The following is a 26,023-nucleotide window of genomic DNA, read 5'->3' as shown; positions in this document are numbered from 1 at the left end:
AAACTTTCGAAATGTATCTAACATTGCATTAATAAAGGGGTAATTTAGGGAAAAGAATCATACATTCTAACTAACTTGCTGGGGTTTTTTTAATAAATGTCCATCCCCTTTGAGAATAATCTCAACTTTTCACTCAGTGTTTTACAATTTACAATAGCCACACTCTGGGTTTGAGCTGGTGATGCATTGTAGACCGCAAATGCTGGAATCTGAAGCAACACAAAGTCTGCCGGAGGACCTCAGCGTCAATGGGGAAAAAATGTTTGATCAATGTTTTGGGCTGCATCAAGCCTGAAAGGGTAGAGGAGAGATAGCTGGTGTAAAGCTTGACCCCATTGAGTTCCTCTAGCAGATTGCTTGTTGCTCTGGGTGTGAAGCTTTCTAAGATGGTTAAGTAGATTGTAGAAGTGCTTTGCAAAGTCTCAAGAAATCAAAATATAACTCGCCATGATTTTCAGAGACTTCAGGATGTTGATAGTTGACAATTAATTGTGAAATTATAACTCTCTGCATCACTTTCTCCATCTCAGATTACAATACCTACCTTTTCTGTGACCCAGATTAAGAAACACAAAACTGCCTTGCTGGTGCCAAATGCTCTATGCATATCAACTGAACTTGAAAGGGTGAGTCTCCCATTATATTCCATAGAATGATTCAACTTGTTACACAAAGTTTACCATTAAATTCAGATCTTCCTATATTGCTGCTTTCATATCACCACTTTAAACTTTTTTATTGCAGTTTATGTTTGTTTCACTGTTGTCCAGGGATGCAACCTACAAACTACTGAAATCTGTGTGTTTGCATCTGGAGGTGAGTACAGATAATTTTTAAAAAAATTAGATTATTATCAATTTGAAGAGAATTTTCAATGAAACTTGACATCAAAATCTTGTTCATTAATATGGCAGAGGATTTGGGGTGGAGAAAGCCAGTGGGCATACCCGCTGATCACTCTCTTGCCCATCAGAAATGTGTGTTAGGACGACTTGTGTAGCCCAAGCAAGCGTCATGGCCTAGATTCCAGATTTTATGTTTTTGTTTAGAGTAAATTTTTCATAATCCTGATTCATGAGCCAGAGGGAAGCAACTGACAACTTTATATTGAAATGCAAAAACTAAATCTGCATATCGTGAAGAAAGGCTGCAGAAGCAATGGTGTCAGAGGGTAAATGACCCATCTGATTCACCACTAAAGGCCGCATTAGCTCCTCTGTCTTTACTGATATTGAAAGCTAGATTGTTGTCTGGTATCAAACAATGATATTCCCGATCTTCATCCTATAATCTGAATCATTATTGCCCATTACATTGTGAAAATCTTTAACATTTAAGAAACATTTTAAAATACCATTTCAATCTATTCAAATATGCTTTAACGACAGTCTTGGACAAAGCAAATCAAATGCTATTTGATATCAAGAGGAAAGCTGTATTTGCACCAGTTGAAACTGGTATCAATTCATCAAGAAAACTTTCCTTTAGAACTGGAGAAGATTGCTAAAATTTAGACTCCATGGTATAACCAGCTGCACCGTGATTCTCACTGTTGTGCCATTCCTTATCTGAATTTCTTGTTGGTTAAGGATCCTGTTGTAATGTGAGCTGCTTTTAAAGAAAATCTGGGAGGGGTTTACTTCCTGTCTGTTGTCTTTATTTCGTGTGTGCCTTGTATATAGCTGGGAGGCCATGCTGTGTGTAAGGGGAGAAACAACAGAGAAGAAGACAGGTGTGGGTGGGTGGGTGGGTGGGTGGGTGGGTGGGTGGGTGGGTGGGTGGGTGGGTGGGTGGGTGGGTGGGTGGGTGGGTGTGTGTGTGTGTTTATTTCAAGCTTGAATCGTCGAGTGGTTCTTTCTCAAAGTAGAAGTTACCACATATTTTTGGTGACGAGGTGAGCTGCTGGTCGATGAGGATTAAAAAGAGTATGTCACAATTAACACGCATAAGGGATCATTTAAATTCAATCGCCTGGTGTTTGGAGTGGTGTCCAGCCCTACCATTTTCCAAAGGACCATAGACGCATTGCTGCAGGGGATTCTGCACATAGTGATGTATCTGGATGATATTTTGATCACGGGGGCCATGGAGATGGAGCATCTGGCTAATTTGGAACAGGTGTTGAAGAGTCTCTCAGATGCAAGGCAGTGATTGAAACGCGGCAAGTGTTCCTGGCACCAAGTGTGATCGACCTGAGACACGAGATTACAGCTGAGGGACTCTGTCCAGTGGAGGCAAAGTGAGAGCTATCAAGGAGGCTCCAAATCCAAAGGGTGTCACGGAACTTGGATCATTTTTGGGCTTGGTGAATTAATTTGGAAAGTTTCTTCCTAACTTCTCAAAAGATTTTGGCCCCACTGAACAAGCTGTTGCCCAATAGCACCAAGAGGCAGTGGAGTGAAGAGCAAGAGGAAGCTTCCAAGGATGTGAAAGAACTCCTCCACGCAGTGAAACTGCTGGTTCACTGTGACCCAGATAAGGAGATTTCCTTTTCATGTGACGTCTCGCCCACTGGAGTTGGGGCACTTCTCTCACGTGTAATGGAGGATCGTTCAGAGAAGCCTATTGGTTTTGCTTCACATATCCCAACAGCTGCTGAGAAGGGATAGTCACAGCTAGACAAAGAAGGTCTGCCCATTGTTTTTGTGGTCAAACATTTTCATCAGTACCTCTATGGATGTGCATTCACAATTTATACGGATCATAAACCACTGATGAGCCTGTTCAGTGAGACCAGATGCATCCCACCACTAGCTTCGGCTAGGTTACAACGTTGGACTCTCACATTGTCAGCCTTTCAGTGCTCTGTTGTGTACAGAGCAGGTGGGGATAAGGCAAATGCCAATCCACTGAGTCGTCTACCTTTCCCTGAAACACTGGATGCTGCCTGTGGGCCTCCAGAGACTGTGTTTTCATTGGAGAGGCCGTCAGAGACCCCTGTAAAGACAACTGAGATAAAACAGTGGACGGAGATGGACCCAGTTCTGTCTCAAGTAGAGGCTTTCCTATTACAAAGATGGCCCAGTATCGTGGAACTGAAACCTTATGCCAAACATAAGACAGAACTAAGTCTGCAAGATGGCTGAATTTTCTTGGGGGTCGGGGGAGGGGGGCAAGGGTCATCGTGCTTCCCCCGCAAGGCCGTTCAAAGGTTGTGGAGGAAGATCATGAGACTCATCCAGTGGTGTCTCTACTGAAAAGCCTTGCAAGATCCTACGTCTGGTGGCCAAGAATGGATCTGGAGGACCAGGTAAAAGTCATGCACGCAATGTCAGCTCATTCAGAAAATGCCACCAGCAGATCCTTCACATCCATGGGTGTGGCCAGACCACCCCTAGTCTAGGCTACATCTGGACTTTGCTGGGCTTATTATGGGGCAGGTGTTTCTAGTAATAGTGGATGTGCATTCCAAGTGGTTGAAGCTCGCATTAATTACAACACTTCTCTGCAGAGTCATCAGGGGTAGTGCGCAGATCACACTGTGCTCGCAAACCTCCTGATGGTCTAAATCTTTCACTGGACAGATTTTTTTGTGGACTGAATGGGAATCTGCCATGTCTTTGGATGTTTTTATATTATTAAAGTGTTGCTAGGACATTATTAAAAGTTTTTGGAGTATGCAAGTTAATGAAGCCATTTGGGGTGTGTTTGGAGAGAAGTGTTGTAATATGAGCTGTTTTTAAAATGAAGCTGGGAGGGGTTTTCTTCCTGAGTACCCTATATATAGCAGGGAAGCCACGCTGTTTGCAGTGGAGAAACAACAGAGGAAGATCAGCCCCTGTATGTGTGTGTGTATGGTTTTGCTGCTTCAGATAAAGTTGCTCTTTGGAGCTTGAAATTGTCGAGTGGTCCTTTCTCAAAAATAGAAGTTACCACAGATACAATTTACATAAGTTACATTTACCTTTTGTTTCTTTTAAACAGACCATCAAAGAAAACAAGCTGGAGTATTATAATTTCAGTATCCACGGAGTTGAATAAAGAAGCCAGGGATATGGCAATAAAGGATTATTTTTATATTTGGAGCTAGAAATTAGCCTATGTTCCCCAGAAGCTATATGACAAAGTCATGATTTTTCCCTGCCATTTTAATAGCCTGAGTAAACATAATCACTTTGCTTTCATAAATCTCTTGGGCAAAGAACTTCTGAGATTCACAATTTTAAGACATAGACATAGAATACCATGTCAGATCAGGCATTTGGCCCACAATGTTGTGCCAAGCTGTATATACCTGCCAAAAAAAAATTAAACCCTTTCTACCTTGAAGCCCTCTATTTTTCTCTCTTCCATGTGCCTGTCTTAAGAATCTCTTAAATGACCCTATTGTTCCAGCCTCCATCACCACCCCGGCAATGCTTTTTATGGATGTCCTCTTATCCTAAAACAGCACCCTGCAATTTCTGTACCTCCCACCATTTGGAACATCAACTTTGTCTCACCCCTCAGAATTTTGTATTTCAATGTATTGTGCATTTGCACCAAATCCAATGGAGTACATTTCCCCATATCGGAAATGTTTGGGACCAGGTGGTTTTTGGTGATCGGGTTTTATCGGTTATCGGAACAAAACCCAAAAAAAGCCAAAATTATTACAGTAGCATCAGTCCCGCCACCTCCCAACTATAGTCCCTGCTCCTGCCTGGGAGGCCAAGATCCCCACTGCTACCTGGGCGGCCTGCTGTCCGTGATGATTCCTGAAGAAAGGATTCTTCCAGCCACTTGCGGCTGGGATTTGTAAACCAAGTGCAGCAGAGGGTAAAGAAGAAATGGAAGGAGAGAGAGGGGAGGGAGTTCCCTGAAATGAGGACAATCGGCATTCGAGATTCCAGCCTGCTTCTCTGGGCTGACCTCCAGATGTTCAGCGTCTGTCTTCCCAGCTGGTTCTGAGCTCTGTTGTTACCAAACTGGCGCCAACAGAGCATCAGAGCCCCACGTGGGCAAGTCAGGTGATAATTATTTTTTTCAACTTGTGACATGTTGCCGCTGCAAAAAAGTTTGGTTAATGGATCTTTTTGGTATTCAGAACTTTGGATAAGTGGAAACGGGCTGTATTCTAATTTTGATTTGTACATTTGCTTTTTCATAGAGATCTGATGATGTCAGTCCAAATCCACCCCTTGCTGAAAATAATTTCAGAGCTGAACGTCCAACATCATTGCCTCTAGTAAGTGGAAATTTACAGTGCCCTGAATTGATCTTTTTCTATTTTGCAATCTGCAGCAGATGACACAGCAGAATAACTAATTCAACGGGATGGTTAGCTTTTGTATATTGGTCCTCATGGAGATCTTTATTTATATTTCAATGTGTGTGCTTTATAATAGGATATTTCAGATATTAAAGTTGCAAGGAAATCATTTCAAGCCTTTTTCTACTAAAATGTAAACTTGAAGTATGTCTGTAATTCATAGTTCACTTAAAGGTCATTGCAATCATTTCTTGTAGCAATTTTTTTTAGCGTTTTAGCAATCAAAAGTAATCCCAATGTACCAGATGCTGACATTTTCCTCTGGTCAGAACTGTGTTAGGCACAGAACCAAATTTTTAACGATGCAGTATGAAGTCCTAGAAAAGTTCTTCATTGTACCTCGACTTGGGGGGAAAGAAAAGTGATATTTTTGGTACAACGATTTTACTTCAGAGATCCTTCTCTATAGACTCTATTTATTGTTTATGCATTTTATCTTTGAGCATTAAAAAGAAAAAAAAAAATCTTTAATAGTGATTGCTTCCTCCTTGGGAAAAGGGGGGAGAAAAAAGCATTTCTTGATCCCAATGGAACATTCCAGAAAATGACATCAATTGGAGATCTCCACAATAATTTTATGGAATTCTTCAGACTTTATTAGTGGGCAAGAAAGAGCAACATTATAAATGAAAATTAATTAGATTTGAATAAAGTAAATGTGCTGATTCTTTGTACACTGCATGGATGTACACTGTTTTTTGTCGCTTTAAGGCAGCAGTTCTCAGCCGTTTTCCTTCCACATCCCACTTTAAGTAATCCCTGTGCCATCGGTGCTCTGTGATTAGTAAGGGATTGCTTAAGATGGTATGTGGGTGGGAAGGGAAGGTTGAGAATCACTGTTCTAGACCCAATTGTTACTGAAATATTTTGCTTGAGAAAAATGGTCATTGGCCCATTTCCTTTGGAGTTCTGAAACCCTGCACATGAGTCCATTACGTACGATTAAAAGAGTTGTTTTCAAACCTTTTTTTTTTCCCACTCACGTCCCACCTTAAGCAATCCCTTACTAATCACAGAGCACTGATGGCATAAAGTGGTATGTGAGTGAAAAGAAAAAGGTTGAGAACCACTGCTTTAAATAATTGACTCCCCAATAATTTTAGTAAAAATAACAGGAAAGGCTGAATGAAGATTTAATGAAATCAAATTATCAGGTAGTTTAGGAAATTGTGTTTCTCCTTGCAATTGTCACTATAACTTGAGACGATTCTGAATAATAGCTGAAACCCCTGGTAATTTGCGCCACTGTGTGATAAAAAACAGACCCATGTGATACCATTATTAGAAAGCTGAAAGAAGATTAGGCAACACAAAATCTAAAGCTGTTTTCCTGGGACCCTTTCACTTGATGAGATGTTAAAGTAGTTCTTCCAATTTGTTCCTATAAGCTCATTCATGGTATCTACTCCTAGGGAAAGCAAAATCAGTGAATGGCAGCTAATTCACCTGCTTAACTGAGTGGATTAAGCAGCCTGAAAATCACTATAGAAATTCCCACTCACTGTCTGGCCTTCTCCCCAGAACCTTTGACACCCAAGCAGATCAAGAACCTATCAATCTCTGCCTTAAATACTCCCAATGAACAGGCCTCCACAACTGCCTGTGGCAATGTATTCCACAGATTTACCACACTCTTGTTAAAGAAACTCCAATGCATCTCTGTTCTAAGAGGTTGTGCCCTCTAGTCCTATACTTTCCCACCATGGGAATCGTTCAAAATGTTTCAATGAGATCCCCTTCTCTCACCCCCACCCCCATTCCCACAAGTACTAGCCAAGAGCTGTCAAATGATCATCCTATGCTAACCCTTTCATTCTTGTGAACCTCCTGAACCCTCTCCAGTGTCAGTACATCCTTTCTCAAATGTGGAGCCCAAAACTGCTCACAATACTTACTCTAAGGTCTCACCAGTGGCTTATAAAGATACAACATCATATCCATGCTCGTCTATTCCTTTTAAAATAATTGCGAGCATTGCATTTGTTATTTTCACCACTGATTCAAACTTCAGGCTACCCTCCATGAGGACTCCCATGTCCCTTTGCATCTGGGTATTTTCAATTTTCTCCCTATTTAAAAACCCATCTGCCCTTTTTTCCCGAACCAAAGTGCATCATGGTACACTTTCTTTGCCATTTCTCTGTCCATTCTCCTAATCTATGTTCTTCTGCAGCCTCCTTGATTCCTCTACACTAACTGCTCCTTCACCAACCTTTGTATCATCTGTAAATTTGGCCACAAAACCATTCATCGCATAATCCAAAACATGAATATACCACAGTGGTTTTCAAACTTCCCCCACTAAGCTCACATTCCATATTAAGCAATCTCTATGCCATGTCCTCTGTGATTAGTAAAGGATTGCTTAAAGTGCGTGAGTGGGGGAAAAAAAAGTTTGAAAGCCACTGTTTTAATCGTACCTCATTGACTCGTTATGTGCAGGGTTTCATAACTCCAAAGGAAATGGGCCAATGACAATTTTCCTCAAGCAAAATATTTCAGTAACAATTGGGTCGAGAGCAGTGATTCGCAACCTTCCCTTCCCACTCATATCCCACCATAAGCATCCCTTACTAATCACAGAGCACCAATGGCAGAGGGATTGTTTATGGTGAAATGTGACTTTAGAGGGACAGTTTGAAAACCACTGCTCTTAAGCTCTCTAATCTCATTAGGTGCATTACACAATCCCCAATTCAGTACATTCAATCCGAAGGCCCCAATCCGGGCTGAGAGTGGGAGGCGGCAGCCCCAGTCCAGGCACAGGGTGAGCTGCGGCGGCCTCGGCCCCGGTCCGGGCAGTATAGACCGACCTAAGAGGGGAGGCAGGCCCCTCCAGCCCGGGTAAGAAACCTGCATAGGAGAAGGCCACTCCGATATAAAACCTACGACCCAAGGACCTCGCTGCCACGTCCCAGCTTGCTCGGCCACGGCACACGAACCATGGGTGTAAAGGGTGGGGCCAGTACTGCGCGCACTGCACTCCACCTAAAAGCTCCTTTGCGCAGGCCCGAGGACAGGTCCACGTCCTCCCCCTCGACGTCCTCCCCCTCGACGTCCTCCCCCTCGACGTCCTCCCCCTCGACGTCCTCCCCCTCGACGTCCTCCCCCTCGACGTCCTCCCCCTCCACGTCCTCCCCCTCCACGTCCTCCCCCTCCACGTCCTCCCCCTCCACGTCCTCCCCCTCCACGTCCTCCCCCTCCACGTCCTCCCCCTCCACGTCCTCCCCCTCCACGTCCTCCCCCTCCACGTCCTCCCCCTCCACGTCCTCCCCCTCCACGTCCTCCCCCTCCACGTCCTCCCCCTCCACGTCCTCCCCCTCCACGTCCTCCCCCTCCACGTCCTCCCCCTCCACGTCCTCCCCCTCCACGTCCTCCCCCTCCACGTCCTCCCCCTCCACGTCCTCCCCCTCCACGTCCTCCCCCTCCACGTCCTCCCCCTCCACGTCCTCCCCCTCCACGTCCTCCCCCTCCACGTCCTCCCCCTCCACGTCCTCCCCCTCCACGTCCTCCCCCTCCACGTCCTCCCCCTCCACGTCCTCCCCCTCCACGTCCTCCCCCTCCACGTCCTCCCCCTCCACGTCCTCCCCCTCCACGTCCTCCCCCTCCACGTCCTCCCCCTCCACGTCCTCCCCCTCCACGTCCTCCCCCTCCACGTCCTCCCCCTCCACGTCCTCCCCCTCCACGTCCTCCCCCTCCACGTCCTCCCCCTCCACGTCCTCCCCCTCCACGTCCTCCCCCTCCACGTCCTCCCCCTCCACGTCCTCCCCCTCCACGTCCTCCCCCTCCACGTCCTCCCCCTCCACGTCCTCCCCCTCCACGTCCTCCCCCTCCACGTCCTCCCCCTCCACGTCCTCCCCCTCCACGTCCTCCCCCTCCACGTCCTCCCCCTCCACGTCCTCCCCCTCCACGTCCTCCCCCTCCACGTCCTCCCCCTCCACGTCCTCCCCCTCCACGTCCTCCCCCTCCACGTCCTCCCCCTCCACGTCCTCCCCCTCCACGTCCTCCCCCTCCACGTCCTCCCCCTCCACGTCCTCCCCCTCCACGTCCTCCCCCTCCACGTCCTCCCCCTCCACGTCCTCCCCCTCCACGTCCTCCCCCTCCACGTCCTCCCCCTCCACGTCCTCCCCCTCCACGTCCTCCCCCTCCACGTCCTCCCCCTCCACGTCCTCCCCCTCCACGTCCTCCCCCTCCACGTCCTCCCCCTCCACGTCCTCCCCCTCCACGTCCTCCCCCTCCACGTCCTCCCCCTCCACGTCCTCCCCCTCCACGTCCTCCCCCTCCACGTCCTCCCCCTCCACGTCCTCCCCCTCCACGTCCTCCCCCTCCACGTCCTCCCCCTCCACGTCCTCCCCCTCCACGTCCTCCCCCTCCACGTCCTCCCCCTCCACGTCCTCCCCCTCCACGTCCTCCCCCTCCACGTCCTCCCCCTCCACGTCCTCCCCCTCCACGTCCTCCCCCTCCACGTCCTCCCCCTCCACGTCCTCCCCCTCCACGTCCTCCCCCTCCACGTCCTCCCCCTCCACGTCCTCCCCCTCCACGTCCTCCCCCTCCACGTCCTCCCCCTCCACGTCCTCCCCCTCAAAAGATGCTCACAAACTCAAGCTAGCATGCTGGAACATCAGAACCATGCTAGACAAGGCTGACAGCCACCGACCTGAACGTCGGTCTGCCCTCATTGCACATGAACTCCTCAGACTTGACATCGACATAGCCGCTCTCAGTGAAGTCCGCCTGGCAGATGTAGGCAGCCTCCAAGAACGCGGCGCGGGCTACACACTCTACTGGTCTGGCAAGCCTTCGGATGAACGACGCCTATCTGGTGTAGGCTTCATGGTCAAGAGCTTCATTGCCTCCAAACTCGAAAACCTTCCGACAGGCCTCTCGGACCGAATCATGTCCATGCGACTCCCACTTCAAAACAAGCGTCACATCACCCTAATCAGTGTCTATGCTCCAACCCTCCAGGCGGAACCAGCAGAAAAGAACAAGTTCTACACCGACCTGCGCAACCTCATCCAACGTACCCCTGCAGCCGACAAGGTTGTCATCCTGGGCGACTTCAATGCTCGTGTCGGCAAAGACTCAGAAACCTGGCCAGGAATCCTGGGCAAGCATGGCGTCGGCAAGTGCAACGACAATGGGCGCCTCCTGTTGGAGCTCTGCGCAGAACAGCGGCTTGTCATTACAAACACCCTTTTTCAGCAGAGGGACAGCCTTAAGACCACCTGGATGCATCCCCGATCCAAACACTGGCACCTCCTGGACTACATCCTGGTGCGAGAAAGTGACAAACAAGATGTGCTCCACACCAGGGTCATGCCTAGCGCGGAATGCCACACTCACCACCGGCTGGTTCGCTGCAAGCTCAACCTTCACTTCAAACCAAAGCCCAGGAACAATAAAGCCCCCAGAAAGAGGTTCAATGTTGGAAACCTGCAGTCAGACGAAGCGAGAGGAAACTTCCAGGCAAACCTCAAAGCAAAGCTCGACGATGCAACCCGCCTCACGGACCCGTCCCCTGAAACCCTCTGGGATCAGTTGAAGACTACCATACTGCAATCCACTGAAGAGGTACTGGGCTTCTCCTCCAGGAAAAACAAGGACTGGTTTGACGAAAACAGCCAGGAAATCCAGGAGCTGCTGGCAAAGAAGCGAGCTGCCCACCAGGCTCACCTTACAAAGCCGTCCTGTCCAGAGAAGAAACAAGCCTTCCGTCGCGCATGCAGCCATCTTCAGCGCAAACTCCGGGAGATCCAAAATGAGTGGTGGACTAGCCTCGCCAAACGAACACAGCTCAGCGCGGACATTGGCGACTTCAGGGGTTTCTACGAGGCTCTAAAGGCTGTGTACGGCCCCTCACCCCAAGTCCAAAGCCCGCTGCGCAGCTCAGACGGCAAAGTCCTCCTCAGCGACAAGATCTCCATCCTCAACCGATGGTCAGAACACTTCCAATCTCTTTTCAGTGCCAACCGCTCAGTCCAAGATTCCGCCCTGCTCCAGCTCCCTCAACAGCCCCTAAGGCTAGAGCTGGATGAGGTTCCCACCCTGGATGAGACATATAAGGCAATCGAACAACTGAAAAGTGGCAAAGCAGCAGGTATGGATGGAATCCCCCCAGAAGTCTGGAAGGCTGGCGGCAAAACTCTGCATGCCAAACTGCATGAGTTTTTCAAGCTTTGTTGGGACCAAGGTAAACTGCCTCAGGATCTTCGTGATGCCACCATCATCACCCTGTACAAAAACAAAGGCGAGAAATCAGACTGCTCAAACTACAGGGGAATCACGTTGCTCTCCATTGCAGGCAAAATCTTCGCTAGGATTCTACTAAATAGAATAATACCTAGTGTCGCCGAGAATATTCTCCCAGAATCACAGTGCGGCTTTCGCGCAAACAGAGGAACCACTGACATGGTTATGCCCTCAGACAGCTCCAAGAAAAGTGCAGAGAACAAAACAAAGGACTCTACATCACCTTTGTTGACCTCACCAAAGCCTTCGACACCGTGAGCAGGAAAGGGCTTTGGCAAATACTAGAGCGCATCGGATGTCCCCCAAAGTTCCTCAACATGATTATCCAACTGCACGAAAACCAACAAGGTCGGGTCAGATACAGCAATGAGCTCTCTGAACCCTTCTCCATTAACAATGGCGTGAAGCAAGGCTGTGTTCTCGCACCAACCCTCTTTTCAATCTTCTTCAGCATGATGCTGAACCAAGCCATGAAAGACCCCAACAATGAAGACGCTGTTTACATCCGGTACCGCACGGATGGCAGTCTCTTCAATCTGAGGCGCCTGCAAGCTCACACCAAGACACAAGAGAAACTTGTCCGTGAACTACTCTTTGCAGATGATGCCGCTTTAGTTGCCCATTCAGAGCCAGCTCTTCAGCGCTTGACGTCCTGCTTTGCGGAAACTGCCAAAATGTTTGGCCTGGAAGTCAGCCTGAAGAAAACTGAGGTCCTCCATCAGCCAGCTCCCCACCATGACTACCAGCCCCCCCACATCTCCATCGGGCACACAAAACTCAAAACGGTCAACCAGTTTACCTATCTCGGCTGCACCATTTCATCAGATGCAAGGATCGACAATGAGATAGACAACAGACTCCCCAAGGCAAATAGCGCCTTTGGAAGACTACACAAAAGAGTCTGGAAAAACAACCAACTGAAAAACCTCACAAAGATAAGCGTATACAGAGCCGTTGTCATACCCACACTCCTGTTCGGCTCCGAATCATGGGTCCTCTACCGGCACCACCTACGGCTCCTAGAATGCTTCCACCAGCGTTGTCTCCGCTCCATCCTCAACATCCATTGGAGCGATTACACCCCTAACGTCGAAGTACTCGAGATGGCAGAGGTCGACAGCATCGAGTCCACGCTGCTGAAGATCCAGCTGCGCTGGATGGGTCACGTCTCCAGAATGGAGGACCATCGCCTTCCCAAGATCGTGTTATATGGCGAGCTCTCCACTGGCCACCGTGACAGAGGTGCACCAAAGAAAAGGTACAAGGACTGCCTAAAGAAATCTCTTGGTGCCTGCCACATTGACCACCGCCAGTGGGCTGATAACGCCTCAAACCGTGCATCTTGGCGCCTCACAGTTTGGCGGGCAGCAACCTCCTTTGAAGAAGACCGCAGAGCCCACCTCACTGACAAAAGTCAAAGGAGGAAAAACCCAACACCCAACCCCAACCAACAAATTTTCCCTTGCAACCGCTGCAATCGTGTCTGCCTGTCCCGCATCGGACTTGTCAGCCACAAACGAGCCTGCAGCCGACGTGGACTTTTTACCCCCTCCATAAATCTTCGTCCGCGAAGCCAAGCCAAAGAAGAAACATTCAATCCCCAATTCAATACATTCAATCCCCTAGATCAGGGGTGTCAAACTCAAATTCACAGAGGGCCAAAATTAAAAACTTGGACTAAGTTGTGGGCCAAACTAAATATTTATTGAAAATTTTCAACAACATCTGCATGTTTTCTCTTCTTTCAACATATGTAATGTTAAACTTTTTCTTATTAAAATAAATGTTTAATAATAGTTTTGGTTAAACTCTTTCCAGAAGAAGCATTAATAAATGAGAAATATTCAATATTTCTCTATAGCCTTTAAGCTCCTTTTAAATGTTTTTTTTTCACAAGCCAACAAGTCAAAAAAATACCAACTTGCTTCAATGACAAACAGGTTTGTCTTTTAAAATGATGAACATATAGTCTGCCTCCCACCTGTGTTGAAAGGTCCTGTTTTCTGTCTTTCGTTTGGCCATTTTTCGTAAGGGGTCTATTACATGCTAGTTAGGCGACAGGTCGCAGGTGCTAATGAAAATAAAGAGAGGAGGTGGGGGCGATTAGCGGGCTGAGGGGCCGGCGCCAACGCATTTGCAAAGCATTCTGGGATTTGTAGTATTAGTTGTGCATGCGCTATACTGGCGCGGCGGCCAGCGGGCCAGCTCTAATACATATTTGATATGATCTTGCGGGCCAAATATAATTATATCATGGGCCAAATTTGGCCTGCAGGCCTGAGTTTGATATGTGTGACCTAGATGCTCTACAAGCTGCTCTAAAAAGCCATTTCATAGGCTTTCTACAAATTCTCTTTCAGATCCAGTCCCAACCCAGTTTTCCCAATCTACTTGAATGTTAAAATTCCCCCATGACTACCATAACATTGCCCTTCTGACATTTTTTTCTATTCGCTATTGTAATTTGTTGTCCTTATCCCAGCTACTGTTTGGAGGTCTGTATATAACTGCCATCTGTTTTTTTTTAAACTGGCTGTTTCTGAACTCTACTTGCAATGAATCGATATCTTCTTATCCTTTCGCCTCTTTCTAATGATTTAATGTTCTTCCTTACCAACAGAGCCACGCCACCCTCTCTGCTTATCTGCCTATCCTTTTGATACACTGTGTATCCTTGGACATCAGGCTCCCAAAGACATCCGTCCTTAGCTATGGCTCTGTAACTGTACTTAAGGTCGTCCACTTTATTTCTTATGCTGTGTGCAATTAAATAAAATCTTTAGCCCTTTTTTTATTTTGGACTCTTGACATTTACTGTTCATGAACACAAATTTTTGCATGGCCTCATTTGTGTTAATAGATTAGTATAACTTCAGATGGAATTTAAGAAAAATTATCTTTTTTTGGGGGGAAAGGAATTCAATATAGAAGATTTGCCAGATCTTCCAACAGTCTGCAGAAGACGTGAATTGGAGCCATCCAGCAGCTCTGGATCGCAAACTCCAGAATCTGAAAATTTGCAAGGTTTGTTGCATTTATTATTTAAGGCAATTTGTCATAAAATGCCGCTTTAGATCCTAGTATAATCAGATTCCTTAAAATTTCAGAAAGTAACCGGACAAAAAGTATTAACACAAAAATTAGCAATTTAAAGGAGTTGAAATTTATTGCAAATATGTAAACAGTTTTATTTCAATTGTTTTAAAGGTGTCTATAATATTGAATACTTTCTACATGCTTAATATTTTTAAAATGCAAGTAACTCGTGTATCTATTAAGAGTTTACTAGTGCAACACAAGCATTACTGAAGAGGGAAAAGAATGCAATTACTGTACATGCTGACGCTCACATAAGAGAAATGTCTGATGTGAAGAGAAGCTATCGTGAAAACGGTGAGTATTAGCATTTAATAGTAAGTTTTCTTTTCAAAGAAATCGCAACAACTTGTTTTAATTGTGAATGCTACTTTTTTCAGAAATGTAAGATTAATCCAATGGTTGTTCCTAGAAATCCTAGGCACCTCAGAAGGTATACTGTATAACCAACTTTTAGTTTGCGAAAGTAGTCAAAATCTATTCTCTCAGTTGTTTGGGCACTGCTGTCAAGATTAGCATTTAATACTTGTCCTTTAAATTGGTGATGAGCTGCCTTCCACTTTGAAGCAGGTAACTTCAGATAAGACCAATCTTGGGCCCAGGCTACCATGCTGCTTTGGATCTGGACACCATGCAGGCAGACTTTGAAAGGACATAAGATTTGATCGTGATTACAATGAACTTAAATAATTTATTCTGACATTCTAATAATTTTCTGGTTATAATGACTAAAACTAGATTCATTTAATTAACTGAATTTAAATGCACAGACTGCTAGGGTGGGTTTCTAATGGCAGTCAATAGATGATTTTGTTAAGACATGATTACTGATCCAATAACTGTTGTGATGTCACACTGTATTCTCTTTTTTTAAACCCCCGGTTGTCTGCTATGGAGAGATGGACAATTGGCTTCGTGCAGTTTTGAGGTAACATGGTACTAATACTTGCAGGGCATTCTGTGATATGGGGATTATTACACAAAGTGAAGGCTAATGGTGAACAGCATCTTTCTGTGAATACGTTACTGATGCTCTATCTGGTTATGTAAGTATTGCTCTCAGTTCAGCTGCACAGAATTTAGGAGCTACACGTATGCAAATTTCATGTAGTTTATTAATAGTCTTTGCATATAGTTAAGTATACTGGATTAATCGGGAATTAAGTGCTTTTTTTTGGGATCAGAATGTGCATTTGAATCTTGTATGACTTGGTCTATAAAGTGGTACTCACTTGACCGCACCACCCTGTGTTAAATGCATCTGTTCAATCTCAAATGGGTCCTTGCAGATCTTGAACCCCAGCCCCAAGATATCCACCTAAGTGGGATCCTTTTTCAAAAGGCCATGAGGATGACTGATGCAAATTGTCATGCTAAATTTGTGTTAGTCTATTAGATGCTTGTCTGAAGTTGAGGTTCATTGCAGTAAATTAGTTGGGAGTTTCTGCAACATTAGCTCATTAAATGCTTTGCCTAATACTGAGTGACTGTGGCGTGACATTGCAAAGGAAAATGTTTGCAGCTTTATACCATCCAAACATTTAAATTGCATTTGAATTTTCTGAAAGTTGTGCAACTTTTTGCAGTGGGAATTATTCTTTCAGTAAACAAAGTATCTCTGTCAAAAGTTAGTTTCCCATGTTTCTTCTATTGTTATAGTCTTCTAACTGTAAGGCGGAGCCCCCAAGGGAAATTACACCACTTTGCAGGAGATTTCAAGATAGTAAGTAGTAGGGCCATCAATTATTGCACGCAGATAGGAATTTACACTGGCCACTTTTGATCCTCCCTAAGCCTCCCTCTTTACCTACACCTACCCTCAACCCCCCCCCCTCCCCCCCCCCCCCTGCCTTGCCATCTCCTCCAACTCACAGAGGGGAGCACACATTTTATTTTATTGTGGGTTAGTAACAAGTATTTTCTAATACCAAGAACTGAGATTGCCATTAATCTTTGAAATTGCACGGTGGTTATTTTATTTCTTTTTAATGTTAATATCAAGAACAAGACAAATTATGAATCTTCTGTGCAGCTTTTTAATAAACCAGTTGTGCTTTTTATTGTTAATTTCAAAGTAGGTTTAAGCTTTTAAAATTTTGAGAGATTTTGAATCCAACATGCTTGCCAACAATCGAGTTCATCTTTTATAAGTGTATAAAGACTTTGGCACAAAAAAAAACTTGGAAAAAGAAAATATAAAGTCCATTGAATGTAATTGTACCAATAAACAGAAAATGTATGCTAATAAACTGCTTGCCCTGCAGAGTCATTGTACTGATCCTTTCATCTTTCTACATGGGCATGAAAATTTTGGCTTTGGAGCAGCGCCTGGCTTTACTGGGAGCATTGCCAGAGTATCATGCACATCCCAAAGAGTGAGTACGGGCATTCAGTTGGGCTTTGTTGGGGCACAGGCCCCAAGAGCTGTTGAACAACGAGCAAATAACAATTTCATTCGTTGGTTTTCTGGAGTTTCTGATCACCAGCAATGCCAGAAGTTGAAGATCCATTCCTCTACGCCCCTGAGTCGAGGAGACATTTGAGAGACTGGGGAGTCGTACAAGCTTGTCTGGGTAGTGTTAGGTAAAAACATCATGAGCTGGGAATGTAGAAGGAATAACCCAGTGCTGGGCCATAACAAGATGCAGTTGTGACCTTGTACTCTCAAGATAAGAGTGGGGATGACAAATTGATGTGCAGGAAACTAGCAGAGAAGGATAGCAACAGTTTATTCATTGGACAATGTCATGGTATGATAATTTACTAAGTACGTATCCTAAGGTATATAAAAAACACCACTTGCTGATAACGGCAGAATGCGCCTTCTCCAACTAACACTGTTAGTTGCAAGTGTTACAATCCGGCAATAAAGAACAAAGAACCTTGATTTCGACTCAGTCTGGTGTTTGACTCACTCATTCATGAACAAAGCAGACCTAACAGCAGGGAAAGCAGGTTAGCTTTCTTGAGGACGATCAGTGAACCAGGAGTTTTTAATGACATTCCAGTGTTCTATTCAGAATGAAAACTGGCCCTTTGACCCATCATTAGTGCACCTGTAGCACTCATTTTTATTTTCCTCCTCATTCTCATCAGAGTCCCATCAATCTCCTAAACAGTAGGAACAATCTAGAATTAAACTACCAATCCACATGTTTTGGAGATCTGGGGAGAAGCAAGAGTGCCCATATAACCATTTATGGAGCGGAAACAGGCCATGTTGGCCTTTCTAGTCCGCACCGGTTCACTGATTTTGTGCGCCCTCTTCAGGCAGTGGTCCCAATAGATCACGCCGATGGGGGAGGGGGGCGAAGGGAGATTCCATTGATCCTCTCTGCCACTCTTATGGATTGATCTCTGATCCATTTCACTGCAGCAACTGTCCCCACACTGTGATGCGGTTGGCCAGGACGCTGTCGATCTCCTAACCTGCCTCACCAGCAGTCATATACTTTTGTCCCTGACTACAAATCAAACCCAAAGGAAGCCCAGGCAGATCGGGAGACCATGTAAACTCCGCACAAGATGCAGCTGGTGGTCAGACTTGAATCCATGTGACTAGAGCTGTGAGATGGCAGCTCCATGATTTGATCAACTTTAGTTTCCGTTTTATTTAATTATTCTAATTTAAAACCCCGGTTGTCATGATGGGCTTTGAACTTCTGTGTCTGTATCAATCTTGTTTGGCAAAGCGAATCTCTGAATATGATACTTGAAGCATTATTAAAACTAAAAGCAAAAACAGTACCGAGTTCCCTAACTTCCAGTAAGGTTAATATCTAATTAAATGGGCTATGGAATGGATTAATTGGTTCAGGGTTGCAACAATGATTTGCACATTATTTTTCTCTCTGTCTTCTACCCCAAAGCTGTTTGAATTTTGTTCCACTCAGGATATGATCTTTTGGGCAAGGTGGTGGGTAGAGGACTGATGTGGTAATGAATGATTCCATAGCAGACTTGCCCATCTTCTTGGGAAGAAAAGCTTAAAATATTTAGAATTCATTGGAACACAATGAAATATCTAACAAGCATGCATTAAGAGCAGAGGAGATCGTTTCCCCTATCCCATACCACTCATATGATTGGTCTATATTTGCCCAGCACCTCCTTGCAAGGTTTTTAAAGCACTGTTAGCATGACCCTCCTATTTAATTTATCTGACTCCTCCAATACACCCTGGCTTCTTCCTTCCTGACTTCAGTCAATAGAACCTTTAGAAGTCAATTCATCAATGTGAAATACTTCAACCATCCAGGGGACAAAGAAGGCACAGGGGAAATACGCTTATTGTAATTTTTACTCGTCCTACTCTTGCCCTTTGTAGTAGGATGTTTCACATCTTAGCAGAATTGCGGTTAATTTTTAATTTGACTGGACCATCCTTGATCTAACCTGTTGCGGCATTCTTGCCCCACACTATTTCCACAGCTGCATTTACTTGCTGCTGGATGGGCTGTGCTGAAAGCCTCTGCTTGGCAGAGCAGGCTGCAAATAATATCTAGCCCCTGTGCTGCCCTGACTCCCTTTGCAGCTCACAATCCTGGTTTGTGTATTAAATGGTTCAAACAAATTTATACTTAATTGAAAATAAGTTGTTCAGAAAAATGAATTTGGCTAAACTTCCTTTTTTGATGAAGGTGAGCACTGATAAATGTGGTTGTTTCTTGTATTCCAGCCTCCGTCCAGATGTGACGCGAGTGCAATGACCTCCTCCCAGTGTGTTCTCAAAGCACCACCAGAGCATGTGCAGTTGACTCCTGCAGAGGGAAATCAGAGACCTGGGCCCCTGACCTCCAGCATATTGTAATTTCCAGCTGCAGTTAACAGACATTAACAGCAAAGAGGTGCTTTTCAGCACAAGGAGATTGAGTGGCCATTCTCTACCTGTGGAATTACCAACCGCAATGCAGTTCACACCAGACTGAGGATTTAAAGGGTCATTTTGCTTGAGTTAGGAAATGTTAACTTTCACTTCTCAACATTTGATAAACTAGTCAGTAGTTTTTTTTTTTAATCACCCCTGTTAGACAGGAAACAGTGACTATTCAGCCTGGCACAGTATTGGTTCTTGACATTTTGAAGAACTGCATGTAGAACTCCAGGTTGATTGCCCTTAGCAAAGTTCAAACTGCTTCTTTAAGAAAGCAAGCAACACTTGCTTTGCCTTTTAGGCACTGTCTTTTTTTAAAGTTCTCTGTGCACCAGTTTTCCCTTTTCTCGCCTAAATTTTTAATTCATTACACAAGCAATTTTGAGAGAAATTAAGTGTCTCACAATTGGATTATTCATACGAAATGGACAGCAATAAAAAAAAAATCTCATGGATGATGCTGGTTTGATTTTGTGCTCAGTTTTGATTGTTGGAATTAATAAAGTTATTGCATCCACTTCTTATGATTTTTTTTCCTCTCCTCCTACCCCCCAGCCGTAGTACCTTCATTGAGCGTGACACGGGTTTGCCATATCAAGTTGATATGGATGCGATCTATGATGAATTGGCAGATAATCTTGCAAAACTGGAAAAGGTAAGCAGAAATGTATTCAAATACTATACCTCTGTGTGGATCTCTATTGACCGCTGTTTGTTTATCGAACTCCAAATTTTTTTTCTGTGTAAAAGATTTTATCATACACCGAACTTGGCCCCCAAAAAAATTCAGCCAACCGTGATGCTGTTTGTATCCTGTGTTCAGATAATGCAATGTCGCTGTCGCACACAATTGGTAAGTCGAGGAGTTGCAACGGAATTGCAAAATCCACCACTGACATCAGATGAAGAACAAAACCAATTGTACAAGCTTCTGAAATATCATCCTGTTGTTAGTGTTATAAAATAACACCATGAGAAGAGAATCTTCTGGTAGAAAGATGAGAAACATCTTCAGTTCTCAATGCGATAAGTCTATTTCATCAAAAATAGTTTTAAATTAAGGAGTGTAAAAGTAAGGAATATTGTGCACAATTAAGGATGTGGAGATGTTGGAAAGGATACAGAAGTTGTTCACCAGGATGTTCCTTGGATTAGAGAGTATAAGTTATGGTGAGAGGTTAGACAACCCTGTTTTCTCTGAAAGCTAGGAGGCTGAAGGGTGATCTGGGAGCAGGTTTTTAATTCATGAGAGTCCTAGATTCTGTAGAGTCAGAATCTGTCTTCCAGGCTTCATGTTCCACACTAGAGGACATGCATTCAAGGTGAGAGAGAGAAAATTTAACGAAGACATGCAGGGTGAGAGTGGTATCTGCCTGGAAGGCGCTACAACAATACCATTTCAGAGGTTTCTCCATAAATACATGAATATAAAGGGAAAAGAGGGATTTGTACCATGTGCAAGCAGCAAAGTTTTAGTTGATATTGAGTGTTGTGTTTGATGCAGATAGGTAGGCCAAAGGCCTGCTCTGTTCTATCTTTTGCGTAAATTTGTGGCAGAGGAAGGATACCATAAATGGTAGCATCTTGGGTCTTATCCTGACCTCCAGTACAGTCTCTTAAGATTTTTCAAAAGACTAATGTACAGAGCCGTTGTCATACCCACACTCCTGTTCGGCTCCGAATCATGGGTCCTCTACCGGCATCACCTACGGCTCCTAGAACGCTTCACCAGCGTTGTCTCCGCTCCATCCTCAACATCCATTGGAGTGCTTTCATCCCTAACGTCGAAGTACTCGAGATGGCAGAGGTCGACAGCATCGAGTCCACGCTGCTGAAGATCCAGCTGCGCTGGGTGGGTCACGTCTCCAGAATGGAGGACCATCGCCTTCCCAAGATCGTGTTATATGGCGAGCTCTCCACTGGCCACCGTGACAGAGGTGCACCAAAGAAAAGGTACAAGGACTGCCTAAAGAAATCTCTTGGTGCCTGCCACATTGACCACCGCCAGTGGGCTGATATCGCCTCAAACCGTGCATCTTGGCGCCTCACAGTTTGGCGGGCAGCAACCTCCTTTGAAGAAGACCGCAGAGCCCACCTCACTGACAAAAGGCAAAGGAGGAAAAACCCAACACCCAACCCCAACCAACCAATTTTCCCCTGCAGCCGCCGCAATCGTGTCTGCCTGTCCCGCATCGGACTTGTCAGCCACAAACGAGCCTGCAGCTGACGTGGACTTTTACCCCCTCCATAAATCTTCGTCCGCGAAGCCAAGCCAAAGAAGAATGTACTGGTTGTCCATCTTTTCCTTTCCACTCACCTTTTTTTTTCTTTGGCTTGGCTTCGCGGACGAAGATTTATGGAGGGGGTAAAAGTCCACGTCAGCTGCAGGCTCGTTTGTGGCTGACAAGTCCGATGCGGGACAGGCAGACACGGTTGCGGCGGCTGCAGGGGAAAATTGGTTGGTTGGGGTTGGGTGTTGGGTTTTTCCTCCTTTGCCTTTTGTCAGTGAGGTGGGCTCTGCGGTCTTCTTCAAAGGAGGTTGCTGCCCGCCAAACTGTGAGGCGCCAAGATGCACGGTTTGAGGCGATATCAGCCCACTGGCGGTGGTCAATGTGGCAGGCACCAAGAGATTTCTTTAGGCAGTCTTTGTACCTTTTCTTTGGTGCACCTCTGTCACGGTGGCCAGTGGAGAGCTCGCCATATAACACGATCTTGGGAAGGCGATGGTCCTCCATTCTGGAGACGTGACCCATCCAGCGCAGCTGGATCTTCAGCAGCGTGGACTCGATGCTGTCGACCTCTGCCATCTCGAGTACTTCGACGTTAGGGATGAAAGCGCTCCAATGGATGTTGAGGATGGAGCGGAGACAACGCTGGTGGAAGCGTTCTAGGAACCGTAGGTGATGCCGGTAGAGGACCCATGATTCGGAGCCGAACAGGAGTGTGGGTATGACAATGGCTCTGTATACGCTTATCTTTGTGAGGTTTTTCAGTTGGTTGTTTTTCCAGACTCTTTTGTGTAGTCTTCCAAAGGCGCTATTTGCCTTGGCGAGTCTGTTGTCTATCTCATTGTCGATCCTTGCATCTGATGAAATGGTGCAGCCGAGATAGGTAAACTGGTTGACCGTTTTGAGTTTTGTGTGCCCGATGGAGATGTGGGGGGGCTGGTAGTCATGGTGGGAAGCTGGCTGATGGAGGACCACTTTAAGTAATCCCTGTGCCATCGGTGTTCTGTGATGAGTAAGGGATTGCTTAAGGTGGGATGTGAGTGGGAAGGGAAGGTTGAGAATCACTGCTCTTGACCCAATTGTTACTGAGATATTTGGCTTGAGAAAAATTTCCTTTGGAATTATAAAACCGTGCACAAAATGAGTCAAATATGTACGATTAAAACAGTGGTTTTCAAACTTTTTCTTTCCACTCAATTACTACCGTAACCAATCCCTTACTCATCACAGAGCACCTATGGCATAGGGAACACTTAAAGTGGTAGGTGAGTGGAAAGAAAAAGAACCACCGGCCTAATGTAACTTGTCCCTTCAGAGGATGCAGGTTGCGAGGAAAATAAGAGCTGGCATGAGATTGGTGGAAGCTAGCATTTATCAAATCGACAAAGTGGCTTCATCCTGTGTCATAATATGTACTCCTATATTTTTGTTATCTGGGAGCTCTCAATCATTTGTTTTACTTCTCTGTTTGGACAATTTCATTTTTAACTCGGTGCAATGGGGAAGCAATGTGCAACGGATTCCAACTTGACCCTGGTAATCATGTGGATAGAAATGGATCCATCAGGCAGACACAGTATGGGTTCAGGAAGGGCAGGTCAAGTTTGACAAATTTACTGGAATTCTTTGAGGATGTAATGAAGGTATAGAGGGGAACGGGTGGGTGTTACTTGGATTTCCAGAGAGTATTTGATAAGGTGCCATTTAAAAGGCATCCATAAGATAAGGTTACCGTGAGTTGGGCATTAAGAATTAGCATTTATAGAGGAATGATTGACCTATAGAGTCAGAGAGTTGGGATAAATCGGTGTTTCTCTTACGGGCAATGATAATCAGAGTGGCACTGGGACCGGTGCTGTCATTTAAATATCTGACTTCTAAATTCTATTTACTTTTATAGTAGAAAAATGCAAAAACATTAAGTGTGATACTTGTTCTCTATTCTGTCTTTCAGATACGGAAGAATTTGCAAAAGCTTCTTGAGGCAACTGAGTGAGATTCTGCACTTTGAATTATCAGTTCATTTTGTGCTCCAGCAACATCATGTCTTGAATGTGTAACTTGAACTCTGCAGGACAGAGTGTAGGATTGTTGGACTTCAATCCTGTATTTAACTAAATTTGATGTGGCCTTTCTAAGGAAATATTTCTAAGTAAATATCCATAACTTTTCTTTAATCAATTCACAGCAAGTCCTTGGAAATTAAATTTCTGGAAAGCACAAGGTTGAAGAGAGTGCGTGTGTGTACTTCTGTACATTACAAGAAATCAACCATCTTGGCATAATTTAGTCTAAGATATGAAAGCACTCCAAAAGGGTTGTTAAGAATAAATTGCCTAAAGTACATTATAAAATGCTTTATCCTTCTGTCTAGTGATACAAAGTAAACCTTGGACAAACTAAATTTATTTTGTAGTGCAACCTTTTCTAAGAATATGGAACAAGTGTTCATTTTTGTACAAGCACAGTAAAGATTTGGAACATTGGACAGATTTTTTTTCCCACCTTGACACCGGACAGAAAAAACTTTGGATTGAAGGATTAAAATCTATCCCAGTCCATCGAATTCACAGCAGTATTGTAACTATGACATTAGATGCCTGATAGATATTGCTGTACTGGGTAAATGTGCAACTACTTGCAATTGAATATTTATAGATTGTAATTGAGATTTAAATGCTGGATGTTATTTCACTTGTTTGTAAATAAAGTTTTGGCACATTTAAATTTGTACTTGAATATTTTTTTTTCAAAACTTAAGCATAGTGACATTTTAAATATGCAATATATTAAACTTTTTTTCAAAACACAACAAACAAAAGTAAAACTGTTTCCCCCCCCCCCCCCCATGCATACAGATCCATTCACTGTCAAAGCTTACATATATTTTAAGTATATAGAGTACAGTTGGAGAAGCTGTTTTTGTACATATAATAGTTACTTTATATTATATAATATAAAGATACAGTAATATATTACTGTATCTGGGCCCCTATCTGGTCTGGGTATGGCTGCCAGACCTTCTTTCTTCTTTGGCTTGGCTTCGCGGACAAAGATTTATGGAGGGGGTAAATGTCCACGTCAGCTGCAGGCTCGTTTGTGGCTGACAAGTCCGATGCGGGACAGGCAGACACGGTTGCAGGGGAAAATTGGTTGGTTGGGGTTGGGTGTTGGGTTTTTCCTCCTTTGTCTTTTGTCAGTGAGGTGGGCTCTGCGGTCTTCTTCAAAGGAGGTTGCCGCCCACCGAACTGTGAGGCGCCAAGATGTACGGTTTGAGGCGATATCAGCCCACTGGCGGTGGTCAATGTGGCAGGCACCAGGAGATTTCTTTAGGCAGTCCTTGTACCTCTTCTTTGGTGCACCTTTGTCACGGTGGCCAGTGGAGAGCTCGCCATATAACACGATCTTGGGAAGGCCAGACCTTTACAAAAGTGTCATTTATTTTTTAAGATGTGATTTTTTTTCTTTTCTCTATAGGTATACAGCTGTTCATTTCCAAAGACCATCGTGCTATAAGTAGAAGGGAGTCGAGCTTCCAAGTGATCGCGATACATTTTTTTTGTTAACCGCTAGTGCTATTTTTATAAATAAGCTTTGACATTTGGTCAGTTTGTCGCTTATTTCCAAGAAATGACCTAATAGATATAGCTGTGGTTTGTTCGTGAAGGCCATTCCTGTAATCCTGGTTAATTTTTCTGCAATTTCTTGCCAAAACGGCCTCACTTTCACACACGATCACGTGGCATGTAGAAAAGTTCCGGTCTCAGTCCCACATCTGAAGCACATCTCTGAAATTTCGGCTTTTGATCTGTGTAATTTCTGTGGGGTAAGATATAATTGGTGTTTTTTTTTTTAATTGTACTGAACCAGCCCATATCTTGCATTTATAATGTCATGCTGTCCTTGCACCAATCTGACCAGCTTCTTTCTGAAATCACCACACCCAAATCCAACTCCCATCTTTCCCTGGACCTCTGCAACCTTGGTTTTGCACCTTCTCTCTGGAGAGCATAGTTCATTTTTGTTGTAAATTTGGGTGTATACCCCATCCAGACTGTTTGTTCGGTTTCACTAATTTCAGGTGGGATCAACGTTGGTCCCCATCTTTCTCCTAAGAATGATCTAAGCCGGAAAAAACAGAAGGTGATCCCATTGGCTGCTCCATATTTGTGTTTTAATGGTTCAAAGGACATGAGTTCATCTTTTAAAATCGCTCCTATCCCAGCACCATCTTCTCACCCCACCCGCCAGAGTTCCCACCTTGCTGCTTCCTTTAACATCTTTGTCTTTTCGGAGCTCTCCATATACACCAATTATTTATTT

General features: G+C 44.8%; 1 protein-coding gene across 6 annotated transcripts in view; it reads left to right on the top strand.

The window, feature by feature from the left end:
* The window catches only part of LOC138740463 (GRAM domain-containing protein 2B), an 85,984-nt gene extending 61,557 nt beyond the window's left edge, over positions 1–24,427 (top strand). For 2 of the 6 annotated variants that reach the window (XM_069893128.1, XM_069893150.1), the window contains 10 exons: positions 531–626; positions 745–816; positions 5,090–5,167; positions 14,124–14,237; positions 14,419–14,527; positions 14,783–14,896; positions 15,552–15,645; positions 16,925–16,974; positions 20,028–20,127; positions 23,655–24,427. In XM_069893128.1, the coding sequence (XP_069749229.1) occupies positions 531–626; positions 745–816; positions 5,090–5,167; positions 14,124–14,237; positions 14,419–14,527; positions 14,783–14,896; positions 15,552–15,645; positions 16,925–16,974; positions 20,028–20,127; positions 23,655–23,760 (933 nt within the window). In that variant the 3' untranslated portion in view covers positions 23,761–24,427. The other 4 variants (XM_069893139.1, XM_069893161.1, XM_069893167.1 and 1 more) reach the window with 4 other exon arrangements.
* Positions 24,428–26,023: the final 1,596 nt, after the last annotated feature.

The sequence above is a fragment of the Narcine bancroftii genome, chromosome 1 (genome assembly GCF_036971445.1).
Source record: "Narcine bancroftii isolate sNarBan1 chromosome 1, sNarBan1.hap1, whole genome shotgun sequence".
In the NCBI taxonomy this organism is placed as follows: domain Eukaryota; kingdom Metazoa; phylum Chordata; class Chondrichthyes; order Torpediniformes; family Narcinidae; genus Narcine; species Narcine bancroftii.
This window is presented reverse-complemented; position numbering and strand designations above follow the sequence as displayed.